Source organism: Neomonachus schauinslandi, chromosome 2 (genome assembly GCF_002201575.2).
Source record: "Neomonachus schauinslandi chromosome 2, ASM220157v2, whole genome shotgun sequence".
NCBI lineage: Eukaryota > Metazoa > Chordata > Mammalia > Carnivora > Phocidae > Neomonachus > Neomonachus schauinslandi.
Window position 1 is genome coordinate 101151526 of NC_058404.1, and position 22675 is coordinate 101174200.

The 22675-nt window shown below is 35.4% G+C and overlaps 1 protein-coding gene across 1 annotated transcript in view; it reads right to left on the minus strand.

Moving 5' to 3' along the window:
• The window catches only part of KIAA1109 (KIAA1109 ortholog), a 205648-nt gene that overhangs the window by 53397 nt on the left and 129576 nt on the right, over window positions 1-22675 (minus strand). Inside the window, exons 52-56 of the mRNA XM_044912884.1 lie at window positions 20097-20341; window positions 17074-17179; window positions 11081-11178; window positions 10194-10379; window positions 1285-1453 (exon numbers count right to left, since the gene is read on the minus strand). Coding sequence (XP_044768819.1) covers window positions 1285-1453; window positions 10194-10379; window positions 11081-11178; window positions 17074-17179; window positions 20097-20341 — 804 coding nt within the window. The remainder of the gene's footprint in view (window positions 1-1284; window positions 1454-10193; window positions 10380-11080; window positions 11179-17073; window positions 17180-20096; window positions 20342-22675) is intronic.

Consider the following 22675-nt stretch of genomic DNA (forward strand, 5'->3'; position numbering starts at 1 on the left):
TAACAAATTGTTTGTGAAATGCCTATTAGATGCTATGCACTAGGATGCAATAAAAATGAAATGAAAACAGAACATGGTCCCTGACCTTGTAGAGCTTACTGTTACTACTGTTAAAAATTCTTGAAGGAGACGTACATAACAGTAGGAGTATATATCAAAAAGATAGGACCTACAAAGAGAGGCCAAGACATCTGAGTCTGTAACAAGAATGGAACCTTATGGAAAACCCTCATTTAATGCAGTGTACAGAAGGAGGAGCCTAAAGAGGAGATAAAATGAAGGGGCTAGGGAAGCGGAAGGAAAAGTGTCATGGACACAAAGAGTAAAAAGTATTTTAAGGAGTTGTTGAAAGCTGATGAAAGGTTAGTTAGATGTGAAATGAAAAAAGTGCACAGAATTTAGCAAAATAAAACATTATCCATAACACTGCCAAAAGAATAGTTTTCTAATAGACTTATTACCAGCCAATGCCTACCACTAATTTAAATCTTAAATGGCTTCAAAAATGGTTCTTCATTACTTCTACAATTCCAACATATATGCCCAATATACATTAATTAGACCCTATCTATCTGTTCAGTCTTACTTCCTATTATTTATGAAAGCTGCTACATGTTTTAGACCTCTGTGTTAATATATATTCATTCATATTCCCTCTCATTTGGTAAATATTTATTTAGTTCTTACTATAAGCTAGGCACTATTCTAGACCTTCAGATACAAAGGTAAATAAGACTAGCTTCATTTCCTTGTCTACCTGGTGAACTCCTAACTCCAAGTCAAATCTGAAGAATTAGTTTCTCCTCTAAGAAGCACAGGCAAAGTTAGAAGGCTCCCTCAGATATGAGAACAGGTATCTCTAACTCCTCTCTTCAGTATACTTTGCTTTCTCCCACTGGACTGAGAGGTCCTTGAGGGCAGGGAATCCTGTTTTCTATATTTGTATTCCACTTCCAGACAGTAAATGTTTGCAGAATAAATGAATAAAGACAGTGCCAAAACAAATGGGTGCATTAGTTTCTGAAACCAAAAAACTTAGAATTACAATTAAAATTCTGAATCAGACATCCTATATATCCATGTAGAAAGCAAATGACTTTAAAAAGAAGTAACTTTAAAAACTGAAAGGAATAAGCAAAACACTTTTTTTGGATGCTCATATTTCAGATTTAGGAGACATTTAGCTGTCAAGCATTTACACTAGTAAACTACAGATGATTTTTATCCAACATTGCTAAAATATTTCTAAATCCAACAAGATAGTGTTAATGGACTTTATCTTACCTCTATCAAAGGCCACAGGCTGTGCATAAACAATGGGTCTATTCAAGGTAATAAGCACAGCTTCCCTATCTGAAGAACCACTGATTTCTTCTCGGAGGGCATTTCTTAATCCGATTCTGGTTTTAAAATAGGCAACTTGATGAAAATCAGAACCAGCTTCTTCATAAACCTAAAATAAAATTAAACGCTCAATAAAACCAAGTAATGGAAAATGTTTTGATAAAAAACCTAAAAGTTTTAACACCATTAATGGTATTATTCACCAAAAGAGCTATCATATATTTTTCTCAATTTTATTTATCAATGATATATTCCTTATATTCTGTACCATAAACACCTGAAATTAATACATAACATGAATGGGTAAATAAGACGTAAATATGAAGTCATACATAAAGTTATAGAAAAGCTAGGACGAGGTCCATTTTTTATTATGTTATGTTAATCACCATACATTACATCAGTTTTTGATGTAGTGTTCCATGATTCATTGTTTGCGTGTAACACCCAGTGCTCCATGCAGTACATGCCCTCTTTAATACCCATCACTAGGCTAACCCATCCCCCCCAACCCCCTCCCCTCTAGAACCCTCAGTTTGTTTCTCAGAGTCCATAGTCTCTCATGGTTCGTCTCCCCTCCGATTCCCCCCCCTTCATTTTTCCCTTCCTACTATCTTCTTTTTTTTTTTAAACATATAATGTATTATTTGTTTCAGAGGTACAGGTCTGTGATTCAACAGTCTTACACAATTCACAATGCTCACCATAGCACATACCCTCCCCAATGTCTACCACTCAGCCACCCCATCCCTCCCACCCCCCACCACTCCAGCCACCCTCAGTTTGTTTCCTGAGATTAAGAATTCCTCATATCAGTGAAATCATATGATACATGTCTTTCTCTGATAGACGTATTTTGCTTAGCATAATACCCTCCAGTTCCATCCACGTCATTGCAAATGGCAAGATTTCATTCCTTTTGATGGCTGCATGATATGGCTGATATATATATATATATATCACATCTTCTTTATCCATTCATCTGTCGATGGACATCTTGGCTCTTTCCATAGTTTGGCTACTGTGGACATTGCTGCTATAAACATCAGGGTGCACGTACCCCTTCAGATCACTACATTTGTATCTTTGGAGTAAATACCCAATAGTGCAATTGCTGGGTCATAGGGCAGCTCTATTTTCAACTTTTTGAGGAAGCTCCATACTGTTTTCCAGAGTGGCTGCACCAGCTTGCATTCCCACCAACAGTGTAGGAGGGTTCCCCTTTGTCCGCATCCCTGCTAACATCTGTCATTTCCTGACTTATTCATTTTAGCCATTCTGACTGGTGTGAGGTGGTATCTCATTGAGGTTTTGATTTGGATTTCCCTGATGCCGAGCGATGTTGAGCACTTTTTCATGTGTCTGTTGGCCATTTGCATGTCTTCTTTGGAAAAATGTCTGTTCATGTCTTCTGCCCATTTCTTGATTGGATCATTTGTTCTTTGGGTGTTGAATTTGATAAGTTCTTTATGGATTTTGGATACTAGCCCTTTACTGATATGTCTTTGCAAATATCTTCTCCCATTCTGTCGGTTGTCTTTTGGTTTTGTTGACTGTTTCTTTTGCTGTGCAAAAGCTTTTTATCTTGATGAAGTCCCAATAGTTCATTTTTGCCCTTGCTTCCCTTGCCTTTGGCGATGTTTCTAGAAAAAACTTGCTGCGGCTGAGGTCGAAGAGGTTGCTGCCTGTGTTCTCCTTTAGGAGTCTGATGGACTCCTGTCTCACATTTAGGTCTTTCAACCATTTTTTTTTTTTTTAAGATTTTATTTATTTATTTGACAGAGAGAGACACAGTGAGAGAGGGAACACAAGCAGGAGGAGTGGGAGAGGGAGAAGCTGGCCTCCCGCTGAGCAGGGAGCCCAATGCGGGGCTCGATCCCAGGACCCTGGGATCATGACCTGAGCCGAAGGCAGACACTTAATGACTGAGCCACCCAGGCGCCCCTCTTTCAACCATTTTGAGTCTATTTTTGTGTGTGGTGTAAGGAAATGGTCCAGTTTCATTCTTCTGCATGTGGCTGTCCAATTTTCCCAACACCATTTGTTGAAGAGACTGTCTTTTATCCATTGGACATTCTTTCCTGCTTTGTCGAAGATGAGTTGACCATAGAGTTGAGGGTCCATTTCTGGGCTCTCTATTCTGTTCCATTGATCTATGTGTCTGTTTTTGTGCCAGTACCATACTGTCTTGATGATTACAGCTTTGTAATAGAGCTTGAGGTCTGGAATTGTGATGCCGCCAGCTTTGCTTTTCTTTTTCAACATTCCTCTGGCTATTCGGAGTCTTTTCTGGTTCCACAGAAATTTTAGGATTATTTGTTCCATTTCTTTGAAAAAAGTGGATGGTATTTTGATACGGATTGCATTGAATGTATAGATTGCTCTAGGTAGCATTGACATCTTCACAATATTGGTACTTCCAAACCATGAGCATGGAACGTTTTTCCATTTCTTTGTGTCTTCCTCAATTTCTTTCATGAGCATTTTATAGTTTTCGGGGTACAGATTCTTTGCCTCTTTGGTTAGATTTATTCCTAGGTATCTTATGGTTTTGGGTGCAATTGTAAATGGGATCGACTCCTTCATTTCTCTTTCTTCTGTCATGTTGTTGGTGTATAGGAATGCCACTGATTTCTGTGCATTGATTTTATATCCTGCAACTTTACTGAATTCCTGTATGATTTCTAGCAGTTTTGGGGTGGAGTCTTTTGGGTTTTCCACATAAAGTATAACGTCTGCAAAGAGTGAGAGTTTGACTTCTTCTTTGTCAATTCAGATGCCTTTGATTTCTTTTTGTTATCTGACTGCTGTGGCTAGGACTTCTAATACTATGCTGAATAACAGTGGTGATAGCGGACATCCTTGCCGTGTTCCTGACCTTAGGGGTAAAGCTCTCAGTTTTTCCTCATTGAGAGTGATACTTGCTGTGGGTTTTTCATAGATGGCTTTTATGATATTGAGTTATGTACCCTCTATCCCTATACTCTTAAGAGTTTTGAACAAGAAAGGATGCTGTACTTTGTCAAATGCTTTCTCTGCATCTAGTGAGAGGATCATATGGTTCTTGTTCTTTCTTTTATTAAGGTATTGTATCACATTGATTGATTTGTGGATGTTGAACCCATCTTGCAGCCCAGGAATAAATCCCACTTGGTCGGGGTGAATAATCCTTTTAATGTACTTTTGTATCCTATTGACTAGTATTTTGGTGAGAATTTTTGCATCCATGTTCATCAGGGATATTGGTCTGTAATTCTCCTTTTTGATGGGGTCTTTGGTTTTGGGATGAAGGTGATGATGGCCTCATAAAACGAGTTTGGAAGTTTTCCTTCCATTTCTATTTTTTGGAACAGTTTCAGAAGAATAGGTATTAATTCTTCTTTAAATGTTTGGTAGAATTCCCCTGGGAAGCCATCTGGCCCTGGGCTTTTGTTTCTTGGGAGATTTTTGATGACTGCTTCAATTTCCTTAGTGGTTACAGGTCTGTTCAGGTTTTCTATTTCTTCCTGGTTCAGTTTTGATAGTTGATACATCTCTAGGAATGCATCCATTTTTTCCAAATTATCTAATTTGCTGGCATATAGTTGCTCATAATATGTTCTTATAATTGTTTGTATTTCTTTGGTGTTGGTTGTGATCTCTCCTCTTTCATTCATGATTTTGTTGATATGGGTCATTTCCCTTTCTTTTTGATAAGTCTGGCCAGGGGTTTATCAATCATGTTTATTCTTTCAAAGAACCAGCTCCTAGTTTCGTTGATCTGTTCTACTGTTCTTTTGGTTTCTATTTCATTGATTTCTGCTCTGATCTTTATGATTTCTCTTCTTCTGCTGGGTTTAGGCTTTATTTGCTGTTCTTTCTCCAGCTCCTTTAGGTGTAGGGTTAGGTTGTGTATTTGAGACTTCCTTGTTTCTTGAGAAAGGCTTGTATTGCTATATACTTTCCTCTTAGGACTGCCTTTGCTGCATCCCAAAGATTTTGAACAGTTGTGTTTTCATTTTCATTTGTTTCCATGAATTTTTTAAATTCTTCTTTAATTTCCTGGTTGACCCATTCATTCTTTAGTAGGATGCTCTTTAGCCTCCATGTATTTGAGTTCTTTCCAACTTTCCTCTTGTGACTGAGTTCTAGTTTCAAAGCATTGTGGTCCGAAAATATGCAGGGAATGATCCCAATCTTTTGGTACTGGTTGAGACCTGATTTGTGACCTAGGATGTGATCTATTCTGGAGAATGTTCCATGGACACTAGAGAAGAACGTGTATTCTGTTGATTTGGGATGGAATGTTCTGAATATATCTGTGAAGTCCAATTGGTCCAGTGTCATTTAAAGTCTTTATTTCCTTGTTGATCTTTTGCTTAGATGATCTGTCCATTTCAGTGAGGGGGGTGTTAAAGTCCCCCATTATTATTGTATTGTTGTCGATGTGTTTCTTTGCTTTTGTTATTAATTGGCTTATATAATCGGCTGCTACCATGTTAGGGGCATAGATATTTACAATTGTTAGATCTTCTTGTTGGATAGACCCTTTAAGTAGGATATAGTGTCCTTCCTCATCTCTTATTACAGTCTTTGGTTTAAAATCTAATTTGTCGGAGGTAAGGATTGCCATCCCCGCTTTCTTTTGGTGTCCATTCGCATGGGAAATGGTTTTCCACCCCCTCACTTTGAATCTGGGGGTGTCTTTGGGTCTAAAATGAGTCTCTTGCAGACAGCATATCGATGGGTCTTGTTTTTTTTACCCAATCTGATACCCTGTGTCTTTTGATTGGGGCATTTAGCCCATTTACATTCAGGGTGACTACTGAAAGATATGAATTTAGTGCCATTGTATTGCCTGTAAGGTGACTGTTACTGTATATTGTCTGTGTCCCTTTCTGGTCTATGTTACTTTTTTTTTTTAAAAGATTTATTTATTTGACACAGAGAGACAGCTAGAGAGGAAACACAAGCAGGGGGAGTAGAAGAGGGAGAAGCAGGCTCCTGGCTGAGCAGGGAGCCTGATGCGGGGCTCAATCCCAGGACCCTGGGATCATGACCTGAGCTGAAGGCAGACGCTTAACGACTGAGCCACCCAGGCGCCCTTTTTTTTTTTTTTTTTAAAGATTTTTTTTTTTTATTCATGAGAGACAGAGAGAGAGAGAAGCAGAGGGAGAAGCAGGCTCCCAAAGAGCAGGGAGCCCGATGTGGGACTCGATCCCAGGACCCTGGGATCATGACCTGAGCCGAAGGCAGACGCTTAACCATCTGAGCCACCCAGGCGCCCCTGGTCTATGTTACTTTAAGGCTCTCTCTTTGCTTAGAGGACCCCTTTCAATATTTCTTGTAGGGCTGGTTTCGTGTTTGCAAATTCCTTTAGTTTTTGTTTGTCCTGGAAGCTTTTTATCTCTCCTTCTATTTTCAATGACAGCCTAGCTGGATATAGTATTCTTGGATGCATATTTTTCTCATTTAGTGCTCTGAATATATCATGCCAGTCCTTTCTGGCCTGCCAGGTCTCTGTGGATAGGTCTGTTGCCAATCTAATGTTTCTACCATTGTAGGTTACAGATCTCTTGTCCCGAGCTGCTTTCAGGATTTTCTCTTTGTCTCTGAGACTCATAAGTTTTACTATCAGATGTCGGGGTGTTGACCTATTTTTATTGATTTTGAGGGGGGTTCTCTGTGCCTCCTGGATTTTGATGCCTGTTTCCTTCCCCAAATCAGGGAAGTTCTATGCTACAATTTGCTCCAATATACCTTCTGCTCCTCTCTCTCTTTCTTCTTCTTCTGGGATCCCAATTATTCTAATATTGTTTCGTCTTATGGTATCACTTATCTCTCGAATTCTGCCCTCGTGATCTAGTAGTTGTTTATCTCTCTTTTTCTCAGCTTCTTTATTTTCCATCATTTGGTCTTCTATATCACTAATTCTCTCTTCTGCCTCATTTATCCTAGCAGTTAGAACCTCCATTTTTGATTGCACCTCATTAATAGTCTTCTTGATTTTGACTTGGTTAGATTTTAGTTCTTTTATTTCTCCAGAAAGGGTTTCTCTAGTATCTTCCATGCTTTTTTCAAGCCCAGCTAGTATCTTTAAAATCGTCATTCTGAACTCTAGGTTCGACATCATACTAACGTCCATATTGAGTAGGTCCCTGGCAGTCGGTACTGCCTCTTGTTCTTTTTTTTGAGGTGATTTTTTCTGTCTTCTCATTTTGACCAGAGGACAATAGATGAATGAGAGAACAAAATGCTAAGAGGGTAACAACGACCCCAGAAAAATATACACTAAACAAATCAGAAGAGACCTGAAACCGGGGAAAAAGAAAGGGAAAGAAAGAAAAAAGAATAAGAATAAGAAAAAGAAAAAGATTAAAAAAAAGAAAAAAGAATATGATCCAATTTGATCACGCTGGTACATAGATCAGTGCCACACCTTAGATTTTGGGTGTATTTTGGTCTGTTAGAAGAAAGTGCCTCCCAAAATTTTAAAGAAAGAAAAACTTATATATGTACAAAAATAAGGGTAAATACCAAAAGGGATGGAATATGACTGTACAGATGAAAATTATAGAAGATTTTATAAAAGGAATTGATAAGAAGTTGGTTGAAAAAAGAAAGAGGAGGAATTAAAAAAAAAAAAAGGAAGAGAATGTGATCAGGCAGGAGACTAGAACAAAGCCATACACTAGAGATTTAGGGTATATTTTCGTCTGTTAGAAGAAACTGTATATCAAAATTTTAAAGAGAGAACAACTTATATATATATATATACACACCAAAAATAACGTTAACTACTATGAAAGGATAGAATATGACTCTAACAATGAAAAATAAAAAAGATTTTTTAAAAAAGGGATTGATAAGATGTTGGTTGAAAAAGGGAAAAAGAAAAATTAAAAAAAAAAAATTAAAAAAATTAACTTTGAAAGACTAAAGAATCAGGGGGGAAAAAGCCATGAATTGTATGTGCTGTATTCCCCTAGTGCTGGTGGTCTGCCGTTCTCATTGATCAGTAAACTTGGGTCTTGGCTGGCTGTTCTTGCTGATCCTCTGGGGGAGGGGCCTATCGCCGTGGTTCTCAAATGTTTTTGCGGGGGTGCGGAATTGCCCTGCCCTTGCCGGGGGCCAGGCTAATGTGCTCGGGGGGTTTGCTCTCGGAGCTTTTGTTCCCTGCAAGCTTTCTGTACAGCTTTGGAGGATGACAGTGAGAATGGCGGCCTCCCAATCTCCACCCCAGAAGAGTCGAGAGCTCGGGGCCCCACTCCTCAGTGTGTCCCCAGAGAAAAGCAGTCAATCACTCCCATCTCCCCGGTCTCCGGCTGCACTCCATGCTTACCCGGCCTGTTACCAAGCATTTCTACCTCTGGCACACGACCCCATGTGGAGTCTCCAAACCCAGAAGATCCCTGCGGTGCGCTCCCACGCCGCTCCTCCCGGGGGAGGAAAGGGAGTCTCCCTGGATCTGCTGATTGTTGGGTCCCTGCTGGAAGAGCAGTGGCCCAACTGTGTCACGGATCACGGTTAATGGCAACCCTGAGTTGTGAGCCCACTCCTCGGCTCCGTCTCTGCAGCCGGCTTCCCTGCTGGGAGCTCTGCCACACTCAGGCACTCCCGGTCTTTCTGTGACCCTGAGGGTCCTGAGACCACACTGTCCAAGCGAGGGTTCCACCCCCTGCTTAGCCACTGGAGCTACGTCCCTCAGCGGAGCAGACTTGTAAAAGTTCCGATTTTGTGCTCTGCTGCTCTATCACTTGCCAGTAGCACTGACGGAGGCCCCCTCCCCCACCATCTATCTTCCCAAAGATCGCTCGGATTCACTTCTCCGCATGTCCTACCTTCCAGAAAGTGGTTGCTTTTCTGTTCAGAGAGTTGCTGCTATTCTTTTCTTTGATCTCCTATTGAGTTCATAGGTGTTCAGAATGGTTTGATCCCTATCTAGCTGAATTCCTGGGACCAGACGAAATTTAGGTCTCCTAATCCTCTGCCATCTTGCTTCTCCCTCCCAGACTGAGGTCCATATTTTTAATGTCAACATATTAACTGTTTCAAGATAATTAGATCCTTTTTCCTCTCAACATGTGTTTCCACTTGGAAAAAATTACTGTTTTTCTAAAGACGGCAAAAAATTTTTCTTCATTTATTCCATGTAATCTTTAATATAGCCTTTCAATTTTGAAAGTATGACTGGTATTCTTTTAATCAGTTCTTCAAATGAAGGAAAAAGGTTAAAATCTACATAATAATTTCTAGCAAAATAAAAACAATAACAAAAAATGCTCCAATGAGGTGTGAAAATTATATTTTTATAAAATAGAATCTGATTTATTGCTCTATGTGTGTATATGTGTAAAACTTTCTATACACATATATACATATATGTATAGACATATATACACATGCACACATACATGTGTAACATATATGCACATACATGTGTAAAACCTGGCATATGTAAAATTTTTATGTTTAGCATTACAGTATGCAAAACTTGTCAATGTTAAACAGGGCAGCTAAGAAACTTAGTGACATTTTAAGAATTTAGTTAGACATTTTAAGAACAAAGTTAGTTCAAAATGCTGAAATAAAAAAATAATTCTTAACAAAATCAAGAGGAATTGAAGATGCTGAATTAAGCTTCATGTGACTGCATTAGCACTAAATTATAGCAATATACCACCCAAAAACAATGAAATGACAAACTAAAATTGTAAAGGCCTTCTTAAATGAGGTTTCACTCCAATTTACAATTAGAAATTTTAGGAATGTTAAATACTTTTTTAAAGTATAGTAATATTTAAAGTAGTTCAAATTGATATACAAAATTTAAAAGCCAAAATTCTAATATCAGCATATTCTGTACTCACTTGATGTTTGACAATTTGTCCTAATGCCAGATTTAAATCCACTTGGCATTTACCAAACAGTTTCAGATAGCTGCTACTCCCTGGTGAAGCTTTGGTTTGAAGTCGATTCGAAAGTTCCAGCTCTATCAATCCAGTTTCAAACCTGACAGCTCTCATTGATGGAGTAGTAGCTGTTACTTGAATACCCTAGCAGATTATATGTTAGGAGGAAAAAAAAGAATCTTAAATCAACAATAGGCACTCACTCAAATGAAATCTTTCAATATGATAAAATAGCCACATTTTATAACACATATGGGCTATCTAATAAGCTGATAAAACTGGCAACATTCTTTAATTTCTCATATTAGTAGGAAATTTTTTAGCATTTAAATTTCATTTTAACATTTTGTATTTAACATCTGAACTGTTCATGAGTTAAATACATTAATTATAGTTAACTATTTGGTAATAGTATTTTTAACACTGATATCTTAAGTACTGGAAACATTAAGGTTTCTATTAAGGTATTATTGTTAATTGGACAAATGTACAAAGTATTTCTTACAGAGTAACTTATAACTGTAATAATTAGAAAAAAATAAAAATATTTACCAGCAACTGTATAATAAATAGCTATTCAGGAAGATAAAGTTGATCTATATGTTCTGGCATGGAAAGGTATTCAAGGCTTCTAAAATGTAATAAATATATGCATATATAAAAATACAAAGAGAAATAGTCCTAAAGGACATTCAATTGCTAAAGCTTTTTCTCTTGAGTGGATGCGGTCATATGTCATTTTTATTTTCTACTTGCACATTTATGTATCATATGAATTTCCTATAACTAGAATACATTAAATACTTAGAAAAATATTTTGAAAAGTATAATTACTTATATGTTACCTTAAACTGCAAGTTCAGGGAATAGAGCAGAATTTTAGGCTTATCTCCATCTGCTGTTCCATCATGTTCATTCCAAAGAGGAATAGGCTGCTCCCCACCTAAACAGATTAAGTAATTGAGGGTCTGGGGCAATCACTTTAAGAGGAAAATAATAATTATTTTGTGCATTTAAAAAAAGATAAAACAGTTAATTTTTTTCTAATCATTAATTCAATCCTTAATAGGGAACTGTAGCCATGTTACATTTCACTGACACAGATATATATATATATGTATATATATATATATATATATATATGTATATATATATATATATATATATATATGTGTGATATATATATATGTGAGATATATATATATATGTTAGGGATAATACTGCATATATAGATAGGTATTTATTAAGAACATTTTATAAGGACTAAAAACATTATGTATATAATTAAACAAATGTAATTATATATCTCAGAAAATGTATTTGAGGGGAAAAAAGTAAATTGGACTAATTTCTTCAATCAAAAATGTGAACTTTGTTGTTTACATTTAGGTGTGCTGCAAACAAAAAAGAATAAAAGAAAAAATAAAGGTGGTGAAATTTTAAAAATAAGGAATGCATGCTAATAATAAAGAGTGTTACAGCAAAGGTTTGTCCTACAAATTAAAAAAAAAAAAAAATGAGGCAGGGAACCCTGGGGTAGAGTTCCTATCATTTGTTGCCTCGGCAATGTGGCATCCATGAAATAATTCTAATATTTTATTTTTTTTTATTTTTTAAAGATTTTATTTATTTATTTGACAGAGAAAGAGAGTGAGAGAGGGAACACAAGCAGGGGGAGTGGAAGAGGGTGAAGCAGGCTTCCCGTTGAGCAGGGAGCCTGATGCGGGGCTCGATCCCAGGACCCTGGGATCATGGCCTGAGCCGAAGGCAGACGCTTAACAACTTAGCCACCCAAGCACCCCAATAATTCTAATATTTTAATGTTTACCTTCTATTTCCACTTTTCATCCCCTTGACGAAAAGAAAATTGTTTATCTTTTAAATTTTCCATCTTAAAATGATTAATATTTTTGTATGTATGTTGAGTTGAGCATCATCCCAGGGAGCATATGTACATGGGATAGGAAGTTTTCTCCTATTAGGCAACCAAATTAATGCAATCCATCACAATCCTTGTAAAAAATCACATGGTCTTATCAAGAGATGCAGAAAAAGTGGCACCTAGCTGGCTCAGTTGGAAGAGCACGCAACTCTTGATCTTGGGGCATGAGTTCAAGACCCATGTTGGGTGTAGAAGATTACTTAAATAAAAAATAAACTTAAAAAAAAAAAGATGCAGAAAAAGCATTTCACAAAAATCCAACACCCATTCATAATAAAAACTCTCAGTAAAAAGGAATAGAGGAAAATTTCCTCAATTTGATAATACCTACAAAAATCTATAGTTAAAATCGTATGCTCAATGGTGAAAAGCCTGAAACTTTCCTACTTAGATAAAGTACAAGGCAAGGATGACTCCTCTTACCATTCCTGTTCAACATCATATGGAAAGTCCTAGCTAATGCAATAATACAAGAAAAGGAAATAAAAGGTATAGAGATTGGGAAGAAGAAAATAAAATTGTCTTTGTTCACAAATGACAAGATTATATATGTGGAAAATCTGAAAGAACTGACAAAAAAAAAACTGCTGGAACCAATAAGGGATTATTGCAAAGTTGCAGGATACAAGGTTAATAATATATAAAGGTCAATCACTTTCCTATATACCAGCAATGAAGAGTAGAATTTGAAATTAAATACACAATGCCATTTACATTAGCACCACAAAAAATTAAATTAATTAAGTTAATCAGGGATAAATTAACAATACATGTATAAGATCTATATGAGGAAAACTACAAAATTCTGAGGAATGGTATCAAAAAAGAACTAAATAAATGGAGAGGTATTTCATGTTCATAGACAGGAAAACTCAATATTGTCAAGATGTCAATTCTTCCCAATTTCAGTTTTAAATTCAATGTAATCCCAATCAAAATCCTAGCAAGTTATTTTGTGGATATCAACAAACTGATTCTAAAGTGTGTATGGAGAGACAAAAGACCCAGAATAGCCAACATAGTATTGAAGGAGAACAAAGCTAGAGCACTGACACTATCTGACTTCAAGACTACAAGCTACAGTAATCAAGGCAGTGTGGGACTGGTGAAAGAATCGACAAATAATACATCACTGGAACAAAATGGAAAGCCTAAAAATAGACCCATACAGTGAACTGATCTTTGACAAAGAAGCAAAGGCAATGCAATGAAGGAAAGACAGTCTTTTCAATAGATGGTGCTAGGATAATTGGATATCCACATGCAAAGAAATGGATCTAGACATAGACCTTAAACCCTTCACAAAAATTAACTCAAAATGGATCACAGACCTAAATGTAAAATGCAAAACTATAAAAGTCGTTTAAAGTAACATAAAAGAAAACCTAAATAACCTTCCATACGGTGATGACTTTTTAGATGTAACACCCAAGGCAAGATATATGAAAGAAAGAATTGATAAACTGTACTTCACTAAAATTAAGAACTTCTGCTCTGCAAAAGACGATGTCAAGAGAATGAGAAGACAAGCCATAACTGGGAGAAAATATTTCCAAAAGATACATTTGATAAAGGACTGTTGTTTAAAATATGCAAAGAGCTCTTAAAACTCAACAAGAAAACAAACAACGTGATTAAAAAATGGGCCAAAGACCTTAACAGACACCTCACCAAAGAAGATACATCGATGGCAAATAAGCACAAGAAAAGATCCTTTACAGAGCATCATCATATCATCAGGATATGAAAATTAAAAAATACTAAGATACCACTACAAACCCATTAGAATAGCCAGAATTTGGAACACTGACAACACCAAATGCTGATGAGTATATGGAGCAGCAAGATCCCTTATTCATTCCTGGTTAGAATGCAAAACGGTATAGCCACTTTGGAAGACTTTTGGTAGTTTCCTATGAAATTAAACATATTCTTACCATATAATCCAGCAGTCATACTCCTTGGTTATGATCCAAAGGAGCTGAAAACTTATGTCCACACAAAAACTTGCATACAGATGTTTACAGTAGCTTTATTCATAATTCCCAAAATGTGGAAGCGACCAAGGGAGGGATAAATAGGTGGAGCACTGAGAAGTTTTAGGGCAGTGAAACTACTCTGTAGGATACTATACATGTCATTATTCATTTGTCTAAACCCACAGAGTGTACAACAACAAAAGTGAACCCTAATGTAAAAGATAAACTTTGGATGATAATGATGTGCCAATGCAGATTCATCAGTTGTACTCTGGTGGGGGATGTTGACAATGGGCCAGGAGATACATGACTGGGGGCAGGAGATATCTGGGAAATCTCTGTAACTTTCCCTCAATTTGCTATGGACCAAAAATTGCTCTAATAAGTTTATTTTTTAAAAAACTTGTTTTTTGTTTTTTTTTTATCACTGCCTTGAATATCTTTTAACCCGTCACAGAAATTTTTTTTACTTAAAATTTAAAAGCAAGAGCTCTGCCTCTTACAAAATATACTGTACAATAATTTTAGCTTATAGAAATATCAGAGACACTATTAGTCACATCAATTCCACAGTTTTTTATTTACCTCATTATGAATTAAATATATAACTGGACCAATTCTCAGAAGGTAACCTCCTTATATGTTTCTTTCTTTTTTTTCCTGTACCAAAACATTTTTTTTAATGAAAAGTTGTCAATTGTAGTAGTTAACAAGGATAAAATTGCAAGTGTCTTTATGTTCCAGCATATAAGCTTAGGTTGAGCATTCCACTGTTTCTAAGATGGCTGTCCATATTCAAAACTAAATCTCTTCTGTTTACTAGGTCAGTGCTTACCTACATCTTTCTAAAACCCAGGGAGTCCATGGACAATAAGATTAGAAGAACTGATTCCTCAAAAAAAGAATTTTACTAACAAACTTGATGACTGCTGTCCTAGAAAATGTCCTAGAGCTAACTATAATATTAAGGAAAAGCATGAGGAAAAGGTGTAAGAAACAAAGAAATAAGGACAATAACTATGAAGATTATGGGAGAGTAGGGAAGCAATACAGAGATTAGAATACTAAGAAACTCAGCTACAAGGGTTCAAAGTATTCCCTCTCAATAAAATATTACACACTCCAGTTTTGTAAAATCTCTGCTCCATGAGGTCCTGGGGCCAGCTAGATGATAAATGACTTACTTTCAGCCATTTTCCTAGAGTTCACTCTATAGTCAGGAAGGAATGTTTCAGGGATCAAACCTAGCCACTAAATTACTTTAGTATCAGAATCTTATCTCTGAATTCTTCACAGTGATTAGTAAATCTTCATGGTTAGAATATTAATTTCTAGTCTTCTTTTCCAGTTCATTCTTCATAGACCTAGGGATATACTTGTAACTCCTCACTGACTGTAATCTGAAGGTTAAGAAAAGCCTTTCTCTTTCATCAAAACCACCTTAAGGGCAACTTAGAGTGCCAGTCTGATATTAGAACTCTATAATGCTAGCTTTTTAACCATGAAAGATACAAAATTAGTTACTTTAAGAGTCTATATATTTTATCATTATACATATTCAGCAATAACAGACTTGAAAATATTCTATAGAACTCATAAAAATTTGCCAGGTTAAAATATTCTGAACTTCTATACCTCAATGTTCTAACGTGATTTTAACCAGGTAAACGGGCCACATCAAAACTTCTGTATATTGCCCAAATACAGGCACCTTCAGTGGCAGAAAGGGCTTTGCTATTTATTTTTTTTCTTCCTTAATGGTTTGTATTCAACCACTTTCAGAAAAATTCCAAGGCTACCAATTGATCTGATTTTTTACAACTTAACTCGTGAAATTCTATAGCTCTACTGAGCTTCTTCGATATAATCATTTAGTAGTTTCCTGACTTCAGATAAAATCAGAAGCAGCTCACGAGAATCAGGAAAATCTGTTGTTCACATGGGTACTATATAATTTAATTCCCTACTGCAATGAGTTTTGTCCCCCTTTGGGGCCTTATCGAATACTTGTCCATAAGCTCTGCCTGCATCTCTCTACCTCTCCTTTCTTGCCAAATAGATTTCATTTATGAGGTTTTGGAATATGACTTCCTCTGCATAGCCTTTTCTGATTTCTTAAACTATATTAGCTTCTCCTCTGACACAGACACAGCACACTGTTCTTGTCATTCACAGGATTCATTAAAATTATAACTGAATACTCAGATACCTACTCAATAAATCAGTTAAATGAATGAATTTATTCATCAACATGGAGGAATTTCCTCTTGATGGCAATTTATAGATGTGGCTTTTACTATTATTTTAACATGATTATATACATACTGGAAATATTTAGCTTCGAGAATTCTTATGCAGAGTCCACTTATTTTCCATCCTAATACCTCTTAATACTTTATCTTGTGAATTAAAGGTCAGTTAAACATTTTTTAAATCAAACATATATTTCCTGTTTAAATGTAAAACTGTGATTAAGATGCTCATTTGTAATCTACTCCTGATGCACAGCAAAAATATGATAAGGGTTGCTACAGATGATTTACCAGGTAGCAAGCAGAGACACCATATTAAAAAAAAATCTTATATTGATCTAAATCTTGTTCCCAAATGAGTAAGATTAGTTTGGTTAATAGACATACACTATTAGCTCTTTTTGTGGGGGTGGGGGAGAAAGCATAAAGGAGCTTTGTGAAGTTTATAAATCATCAATGTATATATTACACATGACAAAACAATAAGCAAAAGAATCTGTAGGTGGAAAAGCCAGAAAAGGAAAAGAGTTTTTAGGGAATGACTCAACAACTATATCTAAATGATAGGATCAATACTTACACCACAGATAAATGGAACATCATGTAGCCGATGAGAATAAAAATCTGCTATATATTCTATATTATAAGGTACTAGATTATCTTACCAGAAACTTTCTGTATTACTTCATTAACTTCCTTCATGAACACTTTCTGTACAAATACCAAGTGGTTTAGAAGATCAGTTGTGAGATTATGTTCGAACGAACCAACCTGTCAAACAAAATCAGAATATTAGATTAATACTGACTGTATTTGTTGTAACTACATCTTTTGCTCACATAGGTCATCCCAAACTCTGAAGAAAAACAATGAATTATCTACATATTCTTCGAAAAAAGGTTATAGAATATTCAGATTGCCCAACATTTACTGGTCTGACATTATTATGGGCCATTCCTTAATTTTTTTTAATAATAGTGGCCAATATCATCTAAAACTAATGATGTAATGTATGGGGATTAACATAAGAATAAAAAAAATACTATTTGGGAAGGAAAAAAAAAATAATAGTGGCCAATAAAGTGTCTTTTTTCTATCTTTCAAAAGTGAATGAAATTTATACTTTATGTAACCTGCTAATTTCAAAACTGAAATTTTGTCTAGAATGGTATTTATTTTCAATGACTACTATCATATTGTTAGAACCATGGACAAGTATTAATACACATGAAAGTAAATTTATTTGCACATTCAAATATTTATTGACCATCTACTTTGTGTACCTTGTTAGATGCTAAGGATATAGCTGTGAATAAAAACACAATCATGGCTCTCAAGAGGCTTACTTTGCATGAAATAGCAAATCAGATATACTCCATCAGCTTTAATATATGCCCTATAATTAGTATAAAGCATAAGATTTCTGGGAAGAATTAATAGATTAAATAGAAAGCAGGTCCTAATTGAAGTTGAGTATTATAGTAAAGATAGATAGAAACACCCTTATGAGTAAGGCAAATGCTTCAAATTTACCACTTTGTTAGCATTCATATTTTGATCAAAAATAAAGCAAAACAGATTTAGTAGTCTTTACTTAAATGAGAAGTTACATAAAGTCTAAGTTGCACTAGCTGCTTTTTATTTTGTATAGTATAGTACAGAATGGGCTAAGATGATTTTCATGTGTATTTATTTCAAGCCATAGTAAAACAGGCAACTGTTTGAGGAATGCAACTTTAGATTCTTTCAAGAGTTTTTAATTAACTGCATTCTTAGCAAATCTGGGATTGTGTTCTTCCCCAATTACAAACTTTATACCTTTCTAATAGCTAGTATCAGTAAGGAATTATGCAACATACTGCATCAGATTTGTTTTATTTTCTGTCAAATAAGGCATTAAGAATAGTATTGCTAAACTAGAGTTTGAAGCACTTCTTTTCCAGAATAGAAAGCACAAATGAAATATGCTTTATAATCTATCTTTTAAATAAGTATCGGACTTCTAGAATCTTATACACTATTTTATTTGTACACTCATTTTTCACATAAAGAAATCACAACTTTTAGAGAGGTGCTAGGGTAAGCAGCATCTAAAGAAGGTAAACCTGTATGGTGACTAACATAATAAAAAATAAAAAATAAAAAAAAATAAAGAAGGTAAACCAGACTTATATTAAATATCTCCCACAGCTGTAATATTTCTAGCAAAGAACTCAAAGAGTATTCTCACACATGCTTCACATTCTAGAGAATAAAACTTATAAAAGAAATAGTTAGAAAACTGCTTTTTCAAAATAAGTCAATCAGAAAAAGACAGGTATCATATGATCTCACTGATATGAAGAATTTGAGAAACAAGACAGAGGATCATAGGGGAAGGGAGGAAAAAATGAAACAAGATGAAACCAGAGAGGGAGACAAACTATAAGAGACTCTTAATCTCAGGAAACAAACTGAGGGTTGCTGGAGTGGTGGGGGGTGGGAGGGATAGGGCGGCTGGGTGATAGACACTGGGGAGGGTATGTGCTATGGTGAGCACTGTGAATTGTGTAAGACTGATGAATCACAGACCTGTATCTCTGAAACAAATAATACATTATATGTTAAAAAAAAAAAAAAAAAAGAAGATAGTAGGAAGGGAAAAATGAAGGGGGGGAAATCGGAGGGAGAGACGAACCATGAAAGACTATGGACTCTGAGAAAAAAACTGAGGGTTTTAGAGGGGTGCGGGGGTAGAGGGATGGGTTAGCCCAGTGATGGGTATTAAGGGGGGGCAAGTATTGAATGGAGCACTGGGTGTTATATGCAATCAATGGATCATGGATCACTACCATCAAAAACTAATGATGTAATGTATGGTGACTAACATAATAAAATAAAATTTAAAAAAAAGAAAACTGCTTTTTGATAAAGTTGCAATTGTTTCTGAAAAACTGACAAAGCAAGCTGAGAGACAGCCCTGTGTATGAATCCTACATTGCTCATTTGATAGTGGAAAGATTTAGGGAAAATTATTTAATTTCTCTCAGCTTCAATTTTCTACTGTATTAAATTAGTATAATAACAGATGACCTGCTTACCACAAATCAAGTAAAAAATATGTATGGGAAGGTTTTTAAACTTATGACAGTTGTACCAATATAAAGTGAAAAAATGATGGAATCAGGTATGCTGGTTTTCAACTTCCCTTAGTAAAGAAATTAGTCTGAATTTAACTGTAATTATTTTATTTGTATGACCTGTAGATTGTTAATAATTATGAAAAAAAGATTGTTAATAATTATGTATTCCTGATGAATCATGTAACCTCCTGAAAGCTCAGTTTTTTCACTTACAAAATGAGAACAAATATATCTGCCTCTTAGGACTGATTTAAGTATTATACAAGTCAATGCATATAAATGCTATTAGTTTTTTTATAGTCAAATGAACCATAAAGTATTCAAGAGATGGATATGAAATCTAATATACGAAATACAAATTCAAACATGACTAATAAAAAAAGCATATTTACATGAAACTACAGAGAGACAGATATATACACACATGTGTACATACATACACCCCAAATTTGGTATAAAATTCTGTGAGAATAAATGATATAATGATTTGTCTTAAAAGTTTGGTACACCTAAAGCTTAAAGACTTCTAAATGACAAAGCATAAGAAAATTAAAAAGTAGACTTACTTCTGCCACACAACGTAGATAATTTCCCTGTAAATAGTACCCTTGTTTAGAAGGTAGTTCATCAATACTCCACACCTGATCTGAATAACTATCATGTTCTTCCATTATATATTTCCCTGACATAGTAACAGGAGGAAGGTTGAGACTGGCAGAAGGAGGAATGGTTGACATATCTGTGGCAGAAACTTTCGAAGTAAAACGTAATCTGTGATTTGGCAGCTCAAATGTAAACCTGGTCTGTGCACCTATAAGAAATAAGAAAAGTTATTGTTTGTTTGTTCAGGTGCTCATTCACTCCTTTGTTCAAAAAAATGGTTTCTAAAAAAATGCATACATATCCCAAATAAAATAAATCCTTATATATATATTTATGAGTACTATAAAGAATCAGTCAGTATTACTAAGCCAGCAAGTATTATTTATTAAGCCGACTAGGTGCCAGAGAAACACCTACAAATGTTCTTTATTTCATAGAAAGTAGAACAGAAAGAAACTGCCCTTATCACAGAAGAGTTATAACAAGAGAAATTAAGTGTAAAAAAAAAATTCTAATCCATATTCACATTCATTCTGCTTTATTAACAGAGAAGTTAGCACCTAACAACTAGCCTCCTGATCCTGATTCAGTATGGAAGGAAATAGTGAAAACTGTCAAATCATTGTACTCATTGAAAACACTCATCAGGGGCGCCTGGGTGGCTCAGTTGGTTAAGCGACTGCCTTCGGCTCAGGTCATGATCCTGGAGTCCCGGGATCGAGTCCCGCATCGGGCTCCCTGCTCGGCAGGGAGTCTGCTTCTCCCTCTGACCCTCCTCCCTCTCATGCTCTCTGTCTCTCATTCTCTCTGTCTCAAATAAATAAATAAAATCTTTAAAAAAAAAAAAAAAAAAAGAAAACACTCATCAGGTATAAAATTATGCAAACACATGTATTTTTTACCTTAACAATAATTATTAACAGGACCATATACCAAATCGGGACATGGTATGAGTTTTAGTTTACTAAAACTACTGTTGGTTCTAAACACTTAAATCAACAATTTGGCATGCAGTTGTTCAAATAATTATAAATGTACAACCTATACTGTTATTCGAGCCATATTTCTCCAGCTGTTTATGAAGGCATTAAGGAGTAGAAGAAGCCCTGTTAAAATCAAGATCTATCATTGCCCATTGTATATACATATGCGCTCCTTTCCAACCAACCAAGTCTTACACCATACGTTACCAATTCTCTCCACTCAAACATCATTAAATAGCCTCTTTTGCCTACATACATATTATGATTTAATAAATATTCCTAGTGTTCTCAATTGTGCCAGAAATAATTCTCTTTTTTCAAAATACTAGTAAAAGATCACTCCTGTATGTTACATTTACCATTCACTAACTATACAATGATGTTTATAATTGGAATGAGTTAGGCATAAACAGAAAAAAGCTCTTTCACCAATGTTGCATGCAACTATGAATGGCCAGATGGATCATGACTGCTCTGATTTTCTCTTACTAACTCCAACCAGGCAGATTCAGTGACCATCACTTGCAGGATGCAAAGGGTGGGGGGCTACCACAGAAATTAAAATTTCTACTACTACCACCAGCATTACCAAATAAAAACATCAAGATTGAAGTAATCCTAGGCCCCAGGTCATCCCTTATCACTAGTATAGCCATTCTTTTACTATTTTTGTCCCTCTCCTTCATTTCAAGAAGAACTAAATTGATATTTGATAGTACATTTACTTTGCTCCTAAATATTCATTTCTTCCTAGTTCCAACTGCCTATTTGGCTTTTGACTTACTGTCTCTGTTGAGTCTTACATTTCATGGATGCCCTGAATAAATGACCAAGATGAGTCTAATTTATTGTCAGGCCAATATCTGAAGGCCCTAATACTTCTGACTCTGCCAAATCTGGAAGCTCCCTTCATAGTGCTTCTCTTTCTAGTAACAGAAAGACCTAGATGTTCAGAAAAATCCCTCTCTATAAAGAAAAGTTAAAATGCTAGGAGTAGGAATAAAGACATACATGTAAATATATATAAATACATGTGTGTACATATTTATATATGCCAATGTATGCACATTTTTAAATTGGTAATACAACTTATGTTAATGGTATAAAGGAGAAAAAACATTTTAATTTCAATAGACGTAGAAAAAAGCATCTGATACTATTAACCAATTTTTCTTCATGGAAACTCTTAGCACACTAGGAATAGAAGTCAATTTTCTTAACCTGATAAAGGGAATCTAGCAAAACCTTACAGCAAACATCACATTCATTGATGAAATATTGATTCCCTTAAGAAATAAGAGTAAGACAAGGATGCCCACAATACCCTTTTCTGAACATTGTAGCAGAAGCACAATAAGAAAAAGAAATACAAATTCTTAAAGACTGGAAAGGAAGAAACAAAAGTATCATTTACACATGGTATAAGTATCTACCTAGGAAACTCCAAAGAATCTTATTGGCAATAAAAAAAAGTTTACTATGGTGCTGAGTATAAAATTAACATAAATGAATCAAGCGCATTTGTATATCTCACCACCAGTTTAGAAAATGCCATTTTA